This window comes from Pavona decussata, unplaced genomic scaffold (genome assembly GCF_977016875.1).
Source record: "Pavona decussata unplaced genomic scaffold, jaPavDecu1.1 SCAFFOLD_27, whole genome shotgun sequence".
NCBI lineage: Eukaryota > Metazoa > Cnidaria > Anthozoa > Scleractinia > Agariciidae > Pavona > Pavona decussata.
Window position 1 is genome coordinate 1,899,555 of NW_028145450.1, and position 22,994 is coordinate 1,922,548.

The 22,994-nt window shown below is 38.5% G+C and overlaps 2 protein-coding genes across 8 annotated transcripts in view; both read left to right on the forward strand.

Moving 5' to 3' along the window:
- LOC146485285 (uncharacterized) overlaps window positions 1-22,545 on the forward strand; it is a 70,907-nt gene extending 48,362 nt beyond the window's left edge. For all 6 annotated transcript variants that reach the window (XM_085103676.1, XM_085103675.1, XM_085103672.1 and 3 more), the window contains one exon: window positions 22,357-22,545. In XM_085103676.1, the coding sequence (XP_084959802.1) occupies window positions 22,357-22,537 (181 nt within the window). In that variant the 3' untranslated portion in view covers window positions 22,538-22,545. The remainder of the gene's footprint in view (window positions 1-22,356) is intronic.
- Window positions 1,846-18,164, forward strand: LOC146485287 (ribitol 5-phosphate transferase FKRP-like). 2 transcript variants are annotated; one of them, XM_085103698.1, is made up of 2 exons: window positions 1,846-2,356; window positions 16,974-18,164. In XM_085103698.1, the coding sequence occupies exon 2, from the start codon at window positions 17,015-17,017 to the stop codon at window positions 17,717-17,719; it is 705 nt and encodes a 234-aa protein (XP_084959824.1). In that variant the 5' UTR covers window positions 1,846-2,356; window positions 16,974-17,014; the 3' UTR covers window positions 17,720-18,164. The 2 variants fall into 2 exon arrangements, with proteins under 2 accessions (XP_084959824.1, XP_084959825.1); XM_085103699.1 differs by lacking the exon at window positions 1,846-2,356 and adding an exon at window positions 12,106-12,125.
- Window positions 22,546-22,994: the final 449 nt, after the last annotated feature.

Below are 22,994 nucleotides of genomic sequence, written 5' to 3' on the forward strand. Positions count from 1 at the left end.
CCACCGTCTTATGTCTAAGGAATTGGTTGGAAAAATACAGGTTACGTTTACGGAACTGAAAAGTAAATAACGGCGTTCCTGGAAGTTATGTTCAATTTAGAGATGATAAAAAAAAACTACAGTTGAGAACTAGACGAAAAAAACTGTCTTTATTCACCAGAAGCCCACGCATCTCACTATAGCTGGTTTCGAGTTAGTCCCATCCCCTCCCCCACCCTGAAAAAAAAAAAAAAAAAAAAAAAAACGTGAACTGACTTTAGTGCCCACCATGCGTCTAGTTGGCGCTAAATACTTGAACTTTATGGATTGTTAATCTGTTCCAAAGAAAAATGTGTCAAGTCCGGGAAATGGATATCCCGACCCAAATTTTCATCTTTCAAACAAGGGAGATTGTGGAAATTAAGACGTGGAAATTAAAGCTAGAAAAATCTTTACGTCATGACACAAATTTAGCAAAAAATGAAGCATTAAAGAAGTCGGTCTTGGCGTAGTCGTGATTCCTTGCACAATTCAAAATCGTTTTAATCCTGCATGGCTCTTCTCCTACTTAACAAGAAAAAGAAAAAACTGGAACCAAGTAAAGTAGTTTTCTCAGCGCTTAGCTAACACAACTATAAGAGTCACATGATTGCTTCGGAGAGAAAGCTTCCTTAATTTTCGGCTATTTTAAAGCGTAAGTGTAAGAACAAGTTTTCGTGCTGTGGAAAATTCCGTGACAAACATTAAACAGGTACTGTTATATTTAACCTTTTCAGTAGGAGGATAAGAGTATTAATATCTACTGGACACATGGTTCACTGCAAATTGCCTCTTGGCATTGAAATAACTTAAAGACAGCACCAAGAAGCTACAGAGACAAAGGAGAGTAGTTTTTTTCTGGATTTGTACTCGGTTAAAACTTTCCCTATCACTGGAAGGGAGTTCGCGTGAATGAATTGTAGAACTATTATTGCTAATTAAAGATTGAAAGGTTCAATCAACAAACAAAACGAATTTTGTTTTGTTAAACAAAGGTCACTAACCTCGATTAGGGAACTTTATTGACAAAAGATAAAGCATTTAAGAGTTTCTTCTTTAACTGTGACATGGTACCATGGAATAAGCTGTCTCAATCTTTCATGTTTCTATTTATGAAGACAGCAAATACAAAAAGTACTGTTAACTTGGTTAGAACCTACGTCATTGTCGAAAAGAAAAGAAACGAAAAAATATATATATGAGTTGTCTGTCTCATGTGACAGCAAAAAGGTTAAAGATGGGCCTTTTCATCTTGCTTCTCGCCGTTAAGTAGGTCATTTGGAATTACTACATTTCCATTCGTCCTCCGATCTCTCTTTGTAGGTATAAGGGACTCGGGATGGGAATGAAATGCTCTATTCTTGAACACCATTTCTAACGTTTTCCTTCCTTTTACGAAGAAATGATAATGCATTGCACTTTCTGTTTTGTATTTGTATTCAGTATCAATCACCAGATTTGATGTATCACGTTTCCTGTCCCCATTTTCATTCCACGCCTCACACAAAAGAGCACTTGTCACAAACCAATCTCTTTTTTAAAAACAACAATCTATTCAGTGTTTTTTTATTTTTTCGTGAAATTCGTCAGGGCAATTGAAATGCTTTCTTATCAAGGTTAATTTGGTTCTGTTTTGTTTTTAAATCCCCATTTACCAAAACCACTGACCTTTAAATGCCAGGAAAATACTACTGTAGAGGATTAGCTTCTGTTCTTCAAATGTTGCCAACAATGCTGGCAACGCATTTGGAACCTTAAAACGATTAGCCAGGTATGTGGGTTTAGTTATGATGTTAAGCATTTAAAAATCCGTCACTTGTTGTTGAATACGCTGTATTTTCCGCCTTGGAAAATATTATACTCTTAATGTATTGTCCCGAGGGAAACAGTTAGTTTTGTTTTCCCGAGAATCCTGAAGTTTCCTTTGACGAAGTCGAGGGAAACATCAGGATTCGAGAGAAAACAAAACTAACTAGTTTCCCGAGGGACCATAAATTAAGTACTTTGTTATATATTTAGACTTTCCTTTCAACAATCGCAGCAAAACAAACAAACAAACAAACAACTGAGAGGGCAACAACTGCGGGATTTTATCACGGTCGGGATACATTTGTATTTGATCAGGGACACGTGACCAAGAATCAACCAATCACAGTGCTCGTTTTCTTAAGTGAAAGTCTAGGTATATAACAAATATCTTTCACCTCCTAGAAAGGAGTCTTTACTTGCTCTTTGTAGTGATAATCACTCCAGGACATCCAAATCATGGGATTGGGTCATGAAGGTCTGGTTCTTCTGCTGGTCAGCTTTTGCCTCTTATGCTTCCAAGGTGTTCAAGGTAATTCAATTTTCGTCAATTTTGAAGGACTTAAATTTTATGTAAAGTTCTATAAAGCTTTATAACCCAGTGTTCTTCAAAGGCGATATATTTTGCTGCTTCAGCAACTGTTTAGCAATTTGTTTGCTCGGTTTTTTGGATATTAATAGCCGTCTAGTGCAGTATTTAAGATGTCGACCAACCGACAAAGCGAAGAAAAAAGTCGTCTTCGATAGCTTGGTTTCTGAATTCCGCTCAGATTTTACAACTTTTGACTTGCTAACGGCAGATAGAGAACTGTATGAATCAACATTTGGAGCCTTTAGTACTAGACCTGGATTTTTGCTGTAACACGTTCTGTGACCATTTACTTCCGGGTCAAATTGTGGTTAAAACGTATCTTTACTTTCTCAGATTAGAAAGATTCTAAAAATGAAAGCGTTAATCAAGCTGAGAAATCTCTGTGATTAATTCAACAGCATAAGTTGTGGGATGGTTTAAAGGCACTATCGAGAGAAATCAGGTCAAAAACTGTTGATATTTAGATCAAAGTGTACAATATGGAGTATAATTTTCAAGGAAAAACGACAGTTTTTTAGTGCAGGATTGATTTTCTATAGTCTTACAGGAAACACACAACAAAGAAATGTATGTAAAATATATATACTTCGCAATCTTGCCATTTCCTTGCTGAAAAGGGATCAAAAGAGCATCCAGGAGTAATTTCATTAATAATTAGAAAGGATATCATAAACACACAAAAACTCACGTTCAAAAGTAGAAATTGCCTCTCAGTCAAGGACTGTTTTATTCAAGTACTGATATCAGCGAGGAGAGAGAAGAGACTTTACCGAAGGTTTTGGTTTCATTTTCCTTCCAGCGCACGGATAGCATTTCTAAAGGTCACCAAGAATTGACTGGTGGCTTCACTTTGGCATAAAACAGTTATGTAGAAAAACATCAATTAGAAATTTCCATTGGTGTTGCCCATACGGTTGTCAACTGGAAGGAAGATTAATGTCGCTCTGACTTATTAGAGTTATCAAAATTACAAGTCATAGTCAAACCTATTGTCTCGAGCATAATTTACCAAAACACTCAACAAAGGCAATGTTGATCAGTACGTGCACAAACTCTTGCCATGTCGAAAGCCTGTTGATTTATGGAATGAAGCTCGTGATAGCAAGGTTTGTGACCTTTGGAAGGCCTTGGTTGTGAGAAAGAGAATATCTTTCCCTAACAGACGCAAGGGAGCGTTTCTAATCGTCTTTACATTGTTTCGCTTCATGATATATTTAAGATGAGGAGTTGCGTTTGCACCGCGTATTGTTTTGATTTTTTTATTGTTTGGATGCCAGCTAGTAGCAAAGCTAGCAATTACCCTGAGAGAGTAGGTTTGATTCGAATGTTGGAAGTAATTTCGCATTTGTGTTCGCCTTGTCTTAGCATGCTCTGTGCTAATGTTTAACAAACTTCGCGCCATTAAGTCAACCAATAGGAAGCGAAACCAAAAGCAATCGTGCCTTCCTCGCATGAATTTCCCCGCGCTTGGCGCCGTTTACATGTGTTTGATTCATTGCGGCATTTACACCTGTTGTGATAGGTTAGGGTAATTACTTTGCTTTTAGCTTTACGATTTTGTTAAAAACCGCTCCAAATGCAGTCATGCCATGATGAATTCACAGAGGGATGGTTGACACACTAAAGCAGTTAATTAAAAAATTCAGATTTATAAGCCGCCTAAAGGGCACACCGTGGACTTTTTTCGATGCAAATCATCGCTTTTTGTTACAGCAAAAGTTCTCTCGGTAAGAGCCTCTCATGAGTTTGAACTGTTGAGATTGGCAGAACTGTTGCACGCTATTGGAGTTGGCACGCTCTAGTTTTTCTTTTTATCTTGTGCCTTAGGGCAATGGAACTATTTGGACTCCAGCGAAATCTCAAACACTTTATTTCTCACGATTGAGTGCCCTGTGGAACAATAGGACTGGAACCGGAAGTCTGGTTTCTCAGAAAGCTGATGAGATTTCTGAGAAATGTATCGATAACTGGATTTTGAAGCAACGTATTAAAATTTAGGTGATGACCATATACTCCCCTGTCTGGTGATATAAATGAATTCTTGCCTACAAGGCAAACCTTTTCGATTGTGGACCATCAGGAAAGTTTGGACAATTTCAGCTCCGCTGATACACAGAAAGTTTTACAATTCATGAAGTTTAAAGTGATGTTAGGGTCGTAAAGCTCCAACTGAAACAGAAGCTATTTCCTCGATAGAAGAAAAAAAACGATTTACTGCCAGAGTGATCTGCCCAATATATATTGAACATTAATCACTTTGAAATTAAACAACAAAGTCGAATACTTTCGTAAGATGTAAAAACTGAAATAGAACCTGACCAAATTTGGAACAATTCCTTTGCTTTCTGTCACCAAAAAGAGAACCTGGAACCTTTAAAAGCCAAAGAGATGTTGTGTGGATGATATTGTTTAATTCCGTTGATGTGGTGAAAGTGGTGGATCGGAAACAAACGTGTTAAAAATGCTATGGACATGTCTCGGGAAAAAAATGACGAACAACTTCTATTTGTTCGCTGATTAAACAAGTAGCCGAATGCAATTACAACGGCTCACATGCAATTGAGATGGCACGTTCTATCTTATTTTAGTCAAATATAATTTTAAAACTTGGTGTCTTAGCTCTAGGGAGTTACCGTTATTTGATAAAGTGTTCGGTTTAGTTTTGTCACTCTGCTAAAACTTTATAATTCTGAGAACCTAAAAAATGCTATGGTCATGTCTCGGGGAAAAAAATGACAAACAACTTCTATTTGTAAGCTGATTAAACAGTTAGTCGAATGAAAGTATACCTGCTCACACGCAATTGGGATTTGCACGTTCTACTTTGTTTTTATCGATAAGTCAAATAGAATTTTAAAGCCTTGTGTCTCAGATCGAGGGAGCTATTTGAAAAAAAGTTCGATCTGGTTTTGTTACTCTGCTGAAATTTCATAATTTTGAGAACCTAGCCTGCGCACCCTGCGTTGTTGTTTATTTTTACGAGACTGAAAAGCGATAGCGGCACTAAGGAACATCAGTTTTTGACTTTTCCAAATTAAGGTAGCTGAACCCAAACTATTTGGTCAATTAAGACAGTTGAGAACTGTCCGTTATAAGCACGTAGAGTATGGCATCATGATTTGCGAACTGTGCCGAAGTATTCTGTTTAGCTTCGAATAGTTTCATAAAAAAAAACATTAATTAGATTTTTCCACCGGTGTTATCCATTCATTAGGTTTTCAAAAAAGGAAGTAAGATTAATGTCGCTTTGACTTATAAGAGCTACCAAAATAACAGGTCATAGCCTATTGTGTGAAGCATATTAAATTTACCAAAACACTCAAAGAAGGCAACGTTAATCAGTAGGAGCACAATTGAAACTCTTGCTACTTCCAAAGCCTGTTTAATTTATGTAATTAAGCTTGTGATAGAAAGGTTCTTGACCCTTGGGAGGCCTCGGTTGTGAGAAATAGAATCTTTTCTCTTGCAGACGCAAGGGGACGTTTTTAATCGTCTTGACATAGTTTCGCTTCTTGACTTAAGGAGAGATGAGTTGTGTTTGTACCGCTATTTTATTCTTTTTTTATTTTTTTATTCCTTTGGATGCCAGTAGCAAAGCTGACAATTACACCGAGAGAGCACTTTGATTCGAATGTCGAAAGGAATTACGCATTTGTGTTGGTTTTGCTCTCAGTAAATGTTTATCAAAGTTCGCGCCATTTTCTCAACCAAAGCCAAACCAAAAATTTGTGCGTTGCTCGCATCCACAAATTTTCCCGCGCTTAGCTCCGATTACATGTAAGTCAGTGTGAGACATCGCATTTATTGCGGTAGGCACCTCGATTATGGAATAATAATTCACCACCGTACAATAAGGCCAGAAAGCGATTTGGAACGTTTTAAAATTAATGGTGGAAACGTACTTGTTCAGGAGAGCTTAAAATGTTTGAGTCAGCCATTTGAGAATTTTTATGAAACGACTGACGAATATATTGAGGTAGTGATTTCGATTTTTTTAAATATAATTATTTTTTGTGATGGGCGTGATTGATATGTAGTTTTATTTATTTAATTTTTTTTTGCTATTTTCATTTGTACTGCGCATTTGATCATAGTTACATTTTAATTTTACGCAGTAAAAATATTAAATATTATTATAATTATTAGTTTAAGTTCTAATTGGTTGATTGCGGTATTTACACCTGTGGTGATAGGTTAGAGTAATCACTTTGTTTTTGAACCGGAAGTCTAGTTTCTCAGAATGCTGGTGAGATTTCTGAGAAATGTATCGACAACTTGATTTAGAAGTTACCTATTGAAATTTAGTTGATAACCACATTCTTGCTTGTCTTGTGGATTAAATGAATTCTAGCCTACAAGGCAAACGTTTCCGACTGTGGTTCTGCAGGAAAGTTTGGACAGCTTAGAGTATTTATTTTGACCGCAGAGCTCCTCTGACACACAGAAAGGTTTACAATTCATGAAGTTAAAAACCATGTCAGGGTCGTGAAGATCCAACTGGAAGGGAAGTTATGTCCTCAATAGATAAACATGATTTACTGTCAGAGTGATCTGCCTATTGAACATTAACCACTTTGGAAATAAGCAACTTGGTCGAATACTTTCATAAGATGTAAAAACTGGAATAACACCTGACAACATTAGGGACAATTCCTCTGCTTTCTGTCACCAAAAGGAGAGACTGGAATCTTACAAAGGTAAATAAGTTGTTGTGTGGGTGATATTTATTTAATTCCGTTAATGCGATTGAAATGAATGAGAAACAGAAGTGTTAAAAATGCTATGGACATATATATGAAGATCAACTTCTATTTGTAAGCTGATTAAAAAATCAGCCGAATGAAAATACACCGGCTCACACGCAATTGGGATTGCACGTTCTATCTTGTTCTTATTAGTCAAATATAATTTTAAAACTTGGTGTCTCAGATCGATGGAGTTAATGTTATTTGAAAAAGTGTTCGATCTAGTTTTGTTACTCCGCTAAAACTTCGTAATTCTGAGAACCTAGCCTGTGCACCCTGAGTTGTTGTTTATTTTTACAAGACTGAAAAGCGAAAGCGACGCTAAGAAAGATCATTTGTTTACTTTTCCAATTTAAGGTCGCTGAACCCAAACCATTTGGAGAAATGAGAAAGTTGAGAACAGTCGGTTGTAAGCACGTAGAGTATGGCATCATGATTTGCGAACCGTGCCGAAGTATTCTGTTTAGCTTCGAATAGTTCCATGATAAAAAAAACATAAATTAGACATTTTCACTTGTGTTACCCATAAGGTTGTCAAGTGATGAAAAATAAATGACGCTCTGACTTATAAGAGCTAACCAAAATAACAGGTATAAGCATACGTTGTCGAGCAAATTAAGTTTATTAAAACACTCTACAAAGAGAATGTTAATCAGTACGTGCAAAAACTCTTGCCATGTGGAAAGCATGTTTCTTTAACGTAATTTAGTTTGTGCTAGAAAGGCTCGTGACGCTTGGGAGGCCTAGGTCGTGATAAAAAAAATTGTTTCCCTTGCAGACACAAGGGAGCGCTTTTAATCTTCTTTAATACATAGTTTCGTTTCTTGATTTAATGAGAGAAGTTGCGTTCGCACCGCGTGTTGTTTTGATCTTTTTTTGATTTGAATAGCAGTAGAAAAGGTAACAATTACCCTGAGAGAGCAGTCTTGACTCGGATATTGAAAGTAATCTCACTTTGGTGTTGGTCTTGCTGTACCGCGCTCTCTGTAAATGTTTAAAAAAGCTCGCGCCATTTTCTCAACCAATGGGAAGCCAAGCCAAAAACAATCATGGCTTGCTCGCACGAATTTTCCCGCGCTTGGCGCCGAATACGTGTATTTGCTTCGAGTTTTAATTGGTTCATTGCGGCATTTAGACCTGTTTTGATAGGTCAGAATAATTACTTTGGTTTTAGCTTTACGATATTTATTGTAAAACTCTCAAGATGAAGCCATGCGATGATGAATTCAGAGATGGATTGTTGTCTCACTAAAGGACTTAATCCAAAACTTCCGATTTGTAAGCCGTCTAAAGGGCACACGATGAGCTTTGTTTCCACAGAAATCAGCTTTTTTGTGTTACAATAAATTACTCTCGGGTCAGGAATATAAGAAGATTACCGAAAATGCGACACACTGAAGCGTAGACAGAGAGAAAGGAACAGCATCTCAGGAACGTGACATGAGTTTAAAACATTAAGATTGGCAGAGCGGCGCACACTATTGGGGTTGTTAGGCTCTATTTTTCTTCGTTTTATCGAAGTTACTGCAAGGTCTTGTGCCTCATCCGGGGAAATAAAACTACTTGGACTCTAGGGATATCTTAAACGCTTTACTTTTGACGATTGACTGTCCTGTGAAATAATACTGACTTTAACCTGAAGTCTAGTTTCTGAGAAACCTGATTAGATTTCTGAGAAATATATCAACAACTGGATTTAGAAGCAACCTATCGAAATTTAGTGGATGACCACATTCTTGTCTGTCCAGTGGATTAAATGAATTCTAGCCTAAAAGGAAAACGTTTCCGACAGTGGTCCCTCAGGAAAGTATACACAACTTAGAGTATTAATTTTGATTGCACATCTCTTCTGACCACAGAAAGTTTTACAATTCATGAAGTTTAAAACCATGTTAGGGTCGTGAAGCTCCAACTGAAACAGAAGTTATGTCCTCGAGAGAAAAGCAAGATTTACTGTCAGATTGATCTGCCTACTGAACATTAACCACTTTTGGAAATAAGAAAATTGATCTAATTTGGACAATTGAGACAGTTGCGGACAGTCTGTTACAAGCACGTAGAGTATGGCATCATGATTTAAACATTTCCACTGGTGTTATCCATAAGGTTGTCAAATGGAAGGAGGATTAATGTCGCTCTGACTTATAAGAACTACCAAAATAACTGGTCGTAGTCAAGCGTAGTGTGTCCAGCATTTTAAATTTACCAAAAAAACTAAACGAAGGTATTGTTAATCAGTACGCGCAAAAAACTCTTGCAATGTCGAAAGAGAAATAGTCTTTTCCCTTGCAGACAGAAGGGAGCGTTTTCAACCGTCTTAACATAGTTTTAGTTCTTGATGTCTAAGGAGAGGAGTTGTGTTTTCACCGCGTGTTGTTTTGATCTTTTATTCTTTCGGATGCAAGTAGCAAAAGAAACAATTACCCTGGCTGAGAGAGTAGTTTTGATTCGGATGTGGAAAGTGTTTCGCATTTGTGTTGATTGAAAATGTATAGCAAAGTTCGCGGCATTTTCTCAACCAATGGGAAGCAAAATAAAAAACAATCATGCCTTGTTCAGTCACACGAATTTTCCCGCGCTTGGCGCCGTTTACATGGATTTGGTTCATTGCGGTATTTAAACCTGTTGTGATAGGTCAGAGTAATTACTTTGTTTTTAGCTTTACGTAATTTGTTGAGAACCGCTCCAGATGGAGCCATGCCATGATATATTCACGGAGGGATGGTTAATCCAAGAATTCAGATTTATAAGCCATCTTAAGGGCACAACATGGACTTTTTTCCATGCGAATCAGCGTTTTTTTGTTACAAGAAAGTTCTCTTTATAAGAGCCTAAGAAGATTATATTACCGAAAATCTGACAATCTGGAGAGTAGAAAGAGAGAAAGAAACAGCATCTCGGAGGCTTGTCATGAGTTTAAACCGTTGAGGTTGCAAAACGACGCACGCTATAGGGGTTGGCATGTTCTATTTTTTTCTTTTTATCGAAGCCTTGTGCCTCAGGGCAGTGGAGATATTTGGACTCTGGGGATATCTTATACACCTTTTTTATCATTGACTGCCTTGTAAAACAGTAGGACTTGAACCGGATATAAGGAGAAGTTCTCCTCCTTATATATGGAACAGTCAACGGCGAACTCAAACTCCTTCAAAATCGCTCAAAAAACCGCTTTTGAGGTAAAAGGACGACTATATACCACAGGTAAGGTAATTCAACGTTTATTTATCATTGATTTATATACATAGTTAGCGATATATCGCTATAGGTGAAGCAAACCGTAAATCCAGTGCATTTACAAAATAATAACAATCGGCTACACAGACACATTGTGTGGGCCCCCTATGGTTTTTATTAGTCAGTTATTATATTAAAACTTTCCTTGTGTCTCAGATCGAGGGAGCTATTTAAAAAAGTGTTCGATCAAGTTTTGTTACTCCACTAAAACTTCATAATTCTGAGAACCTAGCCTGCGCACCCTGCGTTGTTGTTTATTTTTATAAGACTGAAAAAGAAAAGTGACACAGTTTCTAACATTTTACAAATTAAGGTCGCTAAATCCAAACTATTTCGACAATTTAGACAGTTGAGAACAGTCGGTTAAAAACATGTAGAATATGGTTTCTTGATTTGCCAACCTTGCCGAAGTATTCCTTTTAGCTTCGAATGATTTGCTAGAAAAAAAACATTAATTAGACATTTCCACTGGTGTTATTCATAAGGTTGTCAACTGGAAGGAAGATTAATGTCGCTCTGAGTTATAAGAGCTACCAAAATAACAGGTCATAGTCAAACCTATTGAATCGAGCATATTAAATTTATCAAAACACTCAACAAAGGGAATGTTAATCAGTACGTGCACAAACTTTTGCCATGTCGAAAGCCCGTTTGATTTGCGTAATTAAGCTTGTGATAGAAAGACTCATGACCCTTGGGAGACTTGGTTGGGAGAAATAAAGTATTTTCCATTGCAGACGCGAGAAAGCGTTTTTAACCGTCTTAACATAGTTTCGCTTCTTGATGTTTGAGAAGAAGAGTTGTGTTTTCACCGCGTTTTGTTTTGATATTTTATTTTTTTTTGGATGCCAGCTAGTAGCAAAGCTAGCAATTACTTCGAGAGAGTACTTTTGATTCGGATGTCAAGACTATTCCTTATTTGTGTTGACTTTACCTTACCACACTCTCTGTAAATGTTTAGCAAAGTTCGCGCCATTTTCTCAACCAATGGGAAGCAAAACCAAAAACAATCGTGCCTTGCTCACACGAATTTTCCCGCGCTTGGCGCCGTTTCCATGGATTTGATTCATTGCGGCATTTAAACCTGTTGTGATAGGTGAGGGTAATTACTTATGATCTCACACATCTGGAACCAGTTGCCATCTGCTGTAAAAAACGCACCTAATGCATCATCCTTTCGGAGACTTTTAACTAAGTTAAATTTTAACGGCTGTCAATGCAGCAATTGCCTCTGACCCGATTTATTTTTATTTATTTATATTTAGATGTTACTTTTTAATTTAATTAGTAGTTACTATCTTTTTTCTATACTGTCAAACACTTATATCATGAGCCTGTGGCTCGGGGGACTGGGAGACCACCCCCTGTGTAGTTGACACTAAATAAATTACTTACTTACTTACTTACTTACTTACTTCGCTTTTAGCTTGACGAATTTTGTTGAGAACCGCTCCAGATGGAGCCATGACATGATGAATTCACGGAGGGATGGTTAATCCAAGAATTCAGATTTATAAGCCATCTTAAGGGTTCAACATGGACCTTTTTCCATGCGAATTAGCTTTTTTTTTTTGTTACAAGAAAGTTCTATCGGTAAAAGTCTAAGAAGATTACCGAAAATCTGACAAAGCTGGAGAGTAGAAAGAGAGAAATGAACAGCATCTCAGGAATTTGTCATGAGTTCAAACCGTTGAGATTGACAGAACGGCGCACGCTATTGGGGTTGGCAGGTACTATTTTTTTTCTTTTTATTGAAGTAACTTAAAGGTCTTGGGCCTCAGGATAGTGCCGGTATTTGGACTCTCGGGATATCTCAAACATTTTTTTTTACCATTGATTGTCCTGTGAAACGGTAGGACTTGAACCGGAAGTCTAGTTTTTCAGAAAGCTGATGAGATTTCTGAGAAATGTATCGACAACTGGATTTAGAAGCTACTTATTAGTGGATGACTGCATTCTTGTCTGTCCAGTGGATTAAATGAATTTTAGTCTACAAGGCAAACGTTTCCGACTGTGGTTCTGCAGGAAAGTTTGGACAGCTCAGAGTATTTATTTTGATCGCGCAGCTCTTCTGACACTCATAAAGGTTTACAATTCATGAAGTTTAAGACCATGTTATGGTCGTCAAGCTCCAACTAAAACAGAAGCTATGTCCTGGATAGACAAACATGATTTACTGTCAGAGTGATCTGGCTATTAAACATTAACCACTTTGGCAAAAAGCAACTTGGTCAATTACTTTCAAAAGATGTAAAAACTGGAATAAAACCTGACAACATTATTCCTTTGCTTTCTGCCACCAAAAAGAGAGACTGTAATCTTATAAAGGTTAATAAGTTGTCGTGTGGGTGATATTTATCTAATCCCGTTAATGCGATTGCAATGAACGAGAAACAGAAGTGTTAAAAATCCTATGGAACAGTAAAAAAATATGAAGACCAACTTCTATTTGTAAACTGATTAAACAATTAGCCGAATGAAAATACACCGGCTCACACACAATTGGCATTGCACGTTCTATCTTGTTCTTATTACTTAAATATAATTTTTAAAGCTTTGTGTCTCAGTTCGAGGGAGTTAACGTTATTTGAAAAAGTGTTCGATCTAGTTTTGTTACTCTGCTAAAACTTCGTAATTTTGAAAACCTAGCCTGTGCACCCTGAGTTGTTGGGCCAAAGCGCGCTTTAGTTACGGCTGTGTTTTTGTTATCGCTCTGCTCGCTCTGTAACTGTGAGGTTTGAGTTTGTGTTGCGGGAGCTTAGTATTTTCCTCCTGTGTTTTGATTACGCCTTAGACTGATTAGGCAATTCTTCATTGTTGCTCTGGCCAGGGGCTGCTACGAGTCCTTCAGCCGTTTGTAAATTCTGTGGAATTTTAGGCAATGGTCAGGCAAGACCGCGGTTTCGATCCTAAGTCTTGTGGATCTCTTCAGTTGCCGATTCCTGAGAAATGATAGAAATGAGTTCTCGGTATCATTTCAAATAATCGCGCTCTTTTCTGAGGTTTTATACCCGTTGGAAGAATCGAAAATCCCTCGTTTTTACTGGTTCCTCTATTGGCTTATCATGTAGCTGCGATTTCGATCCTTGTAGGTGTAGCTTGAGCTGTGTTTTCTGTGATGCCTAAATCGTTGAATTTTAAACATATACTGGCATATGACCTTTAGAGAGTTGATCATGTAGGATTGTGATGTTGTTTTGTGGCGTATTGCCGACTCAGGATGACTTCTTTGATTGTTGTGTTCCAGAAAACGTATGTCTTTTCTCTGTCTCATTCAGTTTGCTCAGCATATGTTTCGCTGGTGTGGTAAACCGCAGCCAGTGAATGTTAATAACTGCGAGGGACGGGGCCTATCTGATAAGCATACTCAGTGTAAAATGGAATGAAGATCAACTTAGAGAAAATTAAAACCTTTAAAACACACCTTGCGGAAGGAGAGGTTACTCTAAAGAGTTAACCAAAAAAAAACCTCTCGCAAGTAAATTTTCAAGACAGATCACGAGCCCTCCAACAAAAGAAGAAAGAAAAGAAAAGAATCTTGCCATTTGTAACACAATATCATCCATCAGTGCCAGACTTAAAGAAAATTCTTATGAGCAAATGGCATTTAATAGAGAAACAACCAAAGCTCAGAGAGATTTTAAAGGAACCGCCACTAATCTCATACAAGAGAGGGCGTTTCCTAAAAGACATACTAGTAAAGCAAAACTATAACTGAACAAGGCTAAAAACACGCGGGTGGGAGTCGCGCAGGCCTCTCTTCATTCTTTTTACACATGCAACTGAGTAGATTTCTTTCCTCTCGTCATTCAAGAATTATTTGGCTGCTGATTGAAGGTCATGTTTCATCATTTTTTACAAAAGATACCAAAAATCCCATGATGCTTCCCCGGTATAAATAACTTGCGATGACCATTTTCTGCGCTGTCAACATACCCTCGCCTTTTCCCTTTTCTGCCCTGAATGCAAGATGCACGCTGGTACGTATCAGTGCGACAATATTGAACATGGGTGTTCCTTTTCAACATAATTTATCGCTCCAGGCGACTATTTCGATTAAAATTGTTATTCATTTTACGTTTTCAGCTCCGCTCAGAAAACGTGCAATCCCTTGCTAGGTCAACTAAGTCCACGAACGATTTTTGAGCTTACCTCGGCTTAAGAACCCGACAGATTTTTCCTTGTGTTATTGTAGAGTTTCGAATACGTGTCTGTAGAGTTCGCGCATCATCCTTCATCGCTCCGTTCTAGTAACCGTCCTTATGCCAATAATGACATTTTGACATTTTTTGCCTTTTTTTATTTATACTCTCCACTCTTACTGTTACATAAGCACAAAATACAAAAGTTGGAGGTATTAAAAACATATACTAAAATGCAGCTCAAAAATACAGTTCAAGTAGGGGAGAGGAGAGTAGAGAGGCACCTCTAGTAAAACTGATACTGTGCCCCTTTAAAGGAAGTAAATTGACAAGATAGGTAACTAAGTAGAATAGAAATAATGTCCATCACAGTTCACCTTGCAATTGCATACTAATGATGGCCTCATGAGACCTAGACACAATAATTCAAAAGTCAATAATTCCGTTCAAGTCAATTTATCCGAAGAAGACGACAATTGTACACATTCATTGTTTGCCGAGTTACCTTATCGTACATCCCCGAGCGCCGACGCGGCAACAGGAAGCGGCGCGTTTCCCAGTGAACTGAACTCCCAAACCAGATCGAAACCCCGAAGTTCCACAGCATTTTCCACGCTTGAATTGATCACGCAGACGTCACTACCAGAGATCCCTTAGAAATTATGCTGGATTTAGGCAACGAACCAGAATCAGCGAGCCAATCAACTCCGCCAAATTCGCCCCAGTTTGATCCTAGAAATTTTCTGTCCTTCGTCTACAGTACACCGCAACCGACCAGTTCAGCCCGTATCGCACCTCACTAACGATAGCCTGCGAACGCAGATGCGTTCGCAGGCTACACTAACGACTACACTTGTTAATCAAGGAGAACTTGCACTATTCAACTGTCCTAAGTCAAAAGCTCTTGAGGTGTGTAAACGTAGCTAATGAGTTTTCAGAAGCGTCACTACAGTTCACAAAGAAACTCACTTAGTATTCATAACTAAAAGGTTATCCTATTGAATACTCCTGAAAACGCAATTACAGAACGGAGCTCATTTCAAGAGTATTCACTTCAAACGAAACCAATTTACTTCAAGTAATACTTCTAGAACTTCCAAGTTGATTAAACTTATTCAGGTCAACGAAGATAATTTGAACATACTTCCAAGCATAGCTACTGTTGGTTTTCTAATTATTTTCCCTTTTAGTAACAAGTATTACTAGTTATAGTTTTCACTAGAGCTGCCCCCACTTTTGAAGATCTGTTTAACACCTGTATATGGTTTTTACTGGATGTAAATACTGTGCATACGAATGTTAAAAAAGAAACGTTTAATATTTATTGAAGTTAACATCCATGTAACTGGTTAGCATATTTCTCTGAAATTTGACATTGAAATCTATTACAGTCATACAGTTTTGTTTTGTGAAACAGCAACCCATTGTATGTATAATTATGTGAACTCGTAGTTTGAAAGGCTGCTAAAGATGCAGAAGATGGCGAAACGTGTGTTCGTGGTTGCAAGACATGACACTCTGCTAGAAGATGGCAAAACGCGAACTCGTGGTTGAAATGCTGCTAAATGATGGCGAAATGCAAACTCGTGGTTGCAAGACCTTGAAACACTGCCGCGAGAAAGAACTCGAAATGTTGCTAGAGGACGACGAAACGCAAACTCTTGCTCGCAAGACAGTCAAACGCTGCTCGAAGACCTTGTGGTTGCATAATGACAGCTACCCGACAGCACCTTGCGTGCTTGCTGAAATATTACCCGAGACCACCGTGCGCGCCTAGGTTGATCAAATCGAGATTTTCTTCGCATACTAACAAATTTACTTACAGTACTTACTTTCTTACATTTTGAAATTCCTTATATGTATACACGCGGGGAATCCTAGGGTGCCTCCTCGGGTTTTGGCCTCTGGGCCAAAACCCTGCGGGGGCAATAAGGTTTTCGAGAACATTGCACAGCTCGGCAGATTACTGCTACAACGGAAACTAAGTTTACCATTGCCCTTTACAAATTGAACAATATACGCTCTAGAACCAATAATAACACAGCCTTAAGCCACAAAATATACTTGGATAAATATGAAATATTCCCTATAAATTCGAATACCCTACCATACGCTTTCCCTTAAGCCTCGACTTCCACGTCGAGCAAAATAAGTAACAGTTACTAACTTGTCAAACGACTAACAAAGCGATGATAATTGCCCAGTGGCGACATGCTAAAAATTGTTTATTTTATACGCACATCACGGTCCACAACATAATTTTCAAACTACAAAGAGAAATCCAAAAATACACAAATTCAATAGTTTATTGATTTTCCCTCCTAACACACATGAAAGGTATCAAATCTGAACTGGGCCATAATATACTAACCTTGTCAAACGTTGGCTCTAGATTTATACCAGATGAGAATTGTTATTCTGTTTGTTCTTTCTTAGTTTACCTGACAGAGAAGCCATAATCATTGAGCTTTATTAAAATGAAGCGAAGAGTACTTTCCTGGATTCAACGTCACCGCACAGCAGTCAGATTTGGAGTATTGTTTGTTGCCATTGTGGTGTTCGTTCAAATAAACTTCATGACTCCAGGGCGTTACACTGGCAATAAGCCGTGGGGCCCATCGCCAAAATGCAAGAATTCTGGAAAAGAAATACGTCAACTTGTGCAACTGTCTTACAAAGTGTACGCCATCTTAGAAAACATGGGAATCGATTGCTGGTTAATGTACGGTTCCATATGGGGACCCCTGCGTGGTATAGAGGGTCCCCTCCCATGGGATGACGATGTTGATCTTGCAATCAACGGCGACGGCCAGTTCAGCCAGATGACGTTTGAAGAATTTAAAGCCTTGTTTACCGTCCTTGGACTTTCCGTTGAGAGCAGGCTGTGGCAGAGCTCGCTGATTGTAATATCTGAGAAAGACAGTTGGTGGCCAACGCTAGACCTCTTTGTCTTTTACGATAAGAATGGAGTGATGACGAGGCCTGGTTTCGAGTCATGGCTAATGCCAATCAATTACAAACTGTACCACACGTTTCCCTCGCGGTTGGTAGAACCGCCGCTGCCTAAGGTCAAGTTTGGATTTTTCAATATCTCAGTACCTAGAAATGGCGTTGAGATCATGAAACATTTATATCCATATAACTGGTGGAAAGTGGTGAAACCAGAAGGATGCGATGATTAGGCCTGGGGGGAAAGAGGGTTGAGTACTCCTCGATATATGCTATGTAGGTGTGTGTGGCCCCAAAGGGTATGGTATGGTGAGCGTACGGTAAAAATAGAGGCAAGGAATGAAGCTTAATTTTCTCAAAATTTTTCTCATAAATCATCATGTTTATAATAAAAAGGCGTCAATTTTGGCAAGTTCCTCTGAAGTAATATTTTTTTTCTCACACATAGTACGCTCGAATAGTGCAGGGATCACTTGTACAAACAGCAGCAAAATGTAGCCGGATCTTTGTGTAGATCAGGATCAGCAATGTTGAATAAAACGCACAATTAAATGCAAGGCTGATCGGACAGCTAAAATAATTTTATTACCCAATATTACGGTTAGACCAAACTAAGCTTCTTCAAGGGCTGTAAAAAGCTAAGTAAAACTTGGAAATAAACGGTTACAATATTTTTAATGAACGCGTATACTCTTGCCAGAAATAAGCGATTCCTGTTGCCGCGGACTTTTGTTCTTGCTATCACTTATAGCCGGAGCGTTACTTTCACTACATGAAAGTAGTGTTTGAATCGTACTTGCTTCATTTTGTGTCTAGCATTCACAAAGCCACAACCTTATACACAACTGTCGGAAACTTTTCGACATAAAATATCTTATGGAGAATGTTGAAAGTACCATTTTCGAGCCTCCAGATTTCAAACTTTTCTGGGGGAGGATGGCTCTAGACCCCTTACGACCCCAGTGCTCGTTTACAAGCCCCCCCCCCCCTCCCCCAGTTGAAAATAGGCTCTGCCGTCCACGTTAAAGAATACGGTGATGTGATTGGCCAATTAATGCCACCATGATGCTCTTCGGACTGTGTCCAAGCACTGCAATGATACATCTCAATTTAAAAGAGCTTTGTGAATCTGTCTTTTTGAAGAGTATTTTAAAATAAAAATGGCTATTGTTACAAAACAGTGCTTGGGATACATATTAACTTAGGAGTTCTAAGGCTGGGTTCTCAAGGAAACCCTAAGGCTGCGGCTTTTTTTTAGGAAAATCGGAACCCTGAATTTTGAATCCTAAAACGGATTTTGCGTTTCTTTACTAAGAACAATGATTCAAGATCACTCAGATCATGGTGCATCAAAAGAACCGACGAATCCTTACTCAACGGTAGATGCGTCGGTTCCTTTGATGCACCATGATCCGAGTGATCTCGGATCATTTAGGATTCAAAAATCCGGATTAGGATTTTCCCAAAGAAACGCACCCTTAGGCTCTTAGTTTCTAAGCTTTAGCTGGAAAGGCAGGGTGGGGGAGGGGTGAGGGGGATGGTGGAGTGGGTGTCAAATTCTGCCGTTGTCAAGAGAAGGTTCTCAAGGAAAATCTTACTATCTTAACGGCCGTCTCCAATTTATCCTATTTGTTCCTGAGTTGGGCAAATTTCTGTATGTTTTTTTGTTTTATTTTGTTTGTTGTTGTTGTTGTTGTTTTTTGTTTTGTTTTTTGGCGGGGGGGGGGGGGGGGGGAGGGGGTTTGCTGGGGTATGCGGGTGCAGATTCTTCCAGTGTAAGGGTAGGGTTCTTTCCCAGGTAAAACCCATTCAATCTTAACGCTACTTAGTATTGTTGTTCCTGAACTAAGTATATGTGTGTCGAGGAGAGAGGGGGTGGGTTTCTGATGCCAGGTTGGTGAAAGAAGAAAACCCTGCTTTAATCTCTTAGTTCCTGAGCTAGAGCTGAGAAGGGTAGAGTGGAAGAATTTTCAACCACAAGGGTAAGGATCTCAGGAAAAAATCTTCCGTCTTATTAAACATGCTATTAAACATACATCTGTTTGTTTCTCAATGCCTGTGCGTCTTAAAGTTCGTCTAGTGAACATACAGTCATGCACAAGACGGAGTTTGCATTTATGAGCTTAGAAAAACCTGTGTTCGGTCATGAGAAGCTGACAAATCACACCACAGATGTATAATTTTACGTTTCTTTTAACATCACTGGCCAAAATTATCCTTTGGCGAACTATTTTGAAAGGTCAATCGCATTTTGTTTGTTTCTTTTACAAAAATAAGAAAGCCTCAGAATAGTTGAACAAACTCGGAATGGCAAGAATACTGTCTTCAGTTTTTGTTCTGGATGCGTTGTCTTTTTCTTGGAGGGGGAGGGGGGGAGGTAAAACGGCATTTGGACAGAGCAAAAAGGACGGGTTAAAGGGACTAAGTCACGGTATTTTGAGTTATAATCTGCATTTTGGTTAATTTTGAGCACTAAACGTGAGGAAGGCGATGAAAAATTCATTTTTTTTATTTTTTTATTTTTTATGAAATCACGGTTTACAGTTCGGATGTGTTTACGGTCTTGTATTTCCCAAATTTGTCGCCTGTTTTCCCGGCGGTTTCTGTTCTCTCTTAACACAGAAACAACCTCCTCTCGTATAATAAGTGATCAGTGCCTCAAACAAAGAAATTTATTAACGTCCTCATAAAATTACAAAAGAAAGGAGCAATATACATAGCGCCAATCAATCAGTGTTGTCAGCTATTACATGATTCGAGCATTGCTTAAGAACATTTAATTTTCATTCTGTAGAAATTGCTGCAGTATTGCTATTGTCGTTTCCTTGACGCTCATGAAAAAGTTCTAGATCTCTCTAACGACCTTTGAAAAGCGTATACAATTATGTTTCGCAATCTACTCCTACAGCTTATCGTCAAAAATCAAAAAATTAAATTAAACAACGCTTGCTATAAGCTATGTCGGTTATTCATGTGTGAATTTGTTTTACCAAAATCGCACAAACCGTCATCCGAATAACAAACAATTATTCACCGAAGTGGAGGTGAATAGTGGTGGATATTTAACGAGCCGCGAAGCGGCGAGGTAAATATCCACCACTTTCACCGACACTGAGGTGAATAATTGTTTTAGTATATACCACATAAGCTGAATAACTAACTGAAAACCAGGCTTAAAAATTGGCCAACGTACAAACAAACCTGCAGATATACTGGAACGTGAGGAGTTGAAAAAGTTGATTGGGTCTTGGTTATAGGTTGAATTGTAAGAACATTTCCCCCTCACTTACCCGATCTTTTTATTTCTCCACAATTTCTTACACTACCATGGCAACTTATCACGCCAATTAAACACTAATTGCTTTTAATACTGCGACCTAATTTTAATACTCGGGCGGATAAGAGAGGAAAAGAAGATGCAGTCCCTTCCTCTGAGATTTTTGTTTAATGTTTAAGTTGAGAAGACAACTCATCAGCAAGTGACATTTTCAGCAAATGTTTGCCTATATTTATTGCAACAATTTGGGCGACAATCCGCCGGGGTTCGTGGACAAGATCGAAAAATTATGGCTGCTGCCGGAACCAATCGGATCGCATAATTTACAGAAGCCCGCCAGCTCGCGCACTGAGAAATAGAAAATAATAATAAAAAAGATTGTTGAACTGAACTGAACTGATCACTTTATTTTAAGGGGGTAGCACATGACAGTAAGGAAACTGATAAACCAGTGGCCCTCTATAGCACAAAGACCAGACCAGCACACCGATTAGTGTCTGGGTTCTTTAACGTCCCACAGGGTTATAAACACTGAAGTGTTGTGAGACGGGGCCTACGGTTTATCGAAATTATCTGAGAAGACTAGAAAGTCTAACCATTTGCAGATGTCACTTACAAAGGCAGCACTTTCTCCTCAGTTATTTAAAGACCCTGACTGTTGGTCCGGTCGGGATTTGAACCCACGACCTCCTGCACGGTACTCCGATGCTCAACCAACTGAGCCAACCGGCCGGTCAGTGTTTTACAGACAAAGGGACGAACGGCTGTCCTTAACGTTTGCAAAATAAATGGGAACGGGGATCTTTCCAGTGTCAACCTCCTAATCTTCATAAATATGAAGAATTGCAAGGGAATAAATATGACCTTTGCACCTGCCACCCACAGAAGCGGCGACATTTCTGGGAGATGTTAGTAATCAACCGTGACTTTTGCGTCATTACGTACGGTACAAGTTATTGCTATTTTAATACCCAGGATTAAAAACTTACTTTGTCTTGCTAAATTCAGCGAACTACAGTGAAAGAAGATCTTTAAAAATACCAATATAAATTTCTTATTTTATGTTATTTATTGTTTACAATCCTAATTTTCTGTTTTGTATGATTTGAAGTGTAAGTGCGTGCGCATGTGGAGTGTGGTACCCCTGTATGTGCTAGCGGCTTAATGCATTTCAAGCCGGAATGGTGTTTCTGAAATTATTTTAAATTATGACTATTATAACAAGTATAATTTTAATGCTTTGAAACATCATCAACTGATAATAAGGATTTGGGATAAGACAGCGAACTGAAACTTGTTTTAGCCTGGTTTATGATGATAATCACTGTGTTACATTTATTATTGTTTCTATTCAGGATGCCAAAACTATACCAGACTGAACAGTGCTAACAGAAAGATAACTTACCGCACTTTAAACGCAGTGTGTGACGACGGAATGACTCATGGATGGTATCGGTTTGAGGAAGCTGCAGGAAAACGAATGGCTTCCTCATGCCCACCCACTCATAGGTGTTCCACTCACGCAACAGGATGGTTAACAGGAGGACACCCTAATGTTGCTGATCGTCAAGTTAACAGAAAGGTGTGTTTTAGCTATACTAGTGGATGCTGCCAATGGTCAACTAACATCCAAGTGAGGAACTGCGGTTCTTTCTACGTGTATTACCTGACTGGTACACATAACGGATGTTATCTCCGCTTCTGTGGTAGTGAGTCTATCATCTTACAGCAAACCCTACAGTTTACGTTATTTTATATAGATGATTTTTTTTAACTGATCAAGACCATTTTTTTTTTTTTGTGCCAGATCAGAGGAGAGAGATGAAGTCTCTCTCTATAGCATTGCAGCTTTAATATTAAAACACGAAGGGAAAACTTCTGATGTTTTAATATAGCTTTTAAACTTTAGGATTAAGCCCATATAAAAAGTTAATTTGTTTGTAAAAAACCGTGTCACTAGTAGCACTAGTGAAAATAACTGAACCATACGGATTTATATGGGAAGGGACAGACAGACGGAAAGAGGAGTGAACATAAGGCTGAAACCAATAGGGCCATTGAGAGACTAACCGAATAACCAGACAAAAAACCCCATGTATACCAGCCGAAATGAACAAACCACATGACCGAAAGTCGACCCAGCCCCATAACCGAAAGATCAGCATAAGAAGCCAATTGCACGGTTATAATTAGTTTGAAAAGGGCTATTAGTGTGTATCTCTTATTAGAGT

Coding starts and splice junctions, on each gene's coding strand:
- LOC146485287 (XM_085103698.1), top strand. CDS start 17,015: ATGAAGCGAAGAGTACTTTCCTGGATTCAACGTCACCGCACAGCAGTC.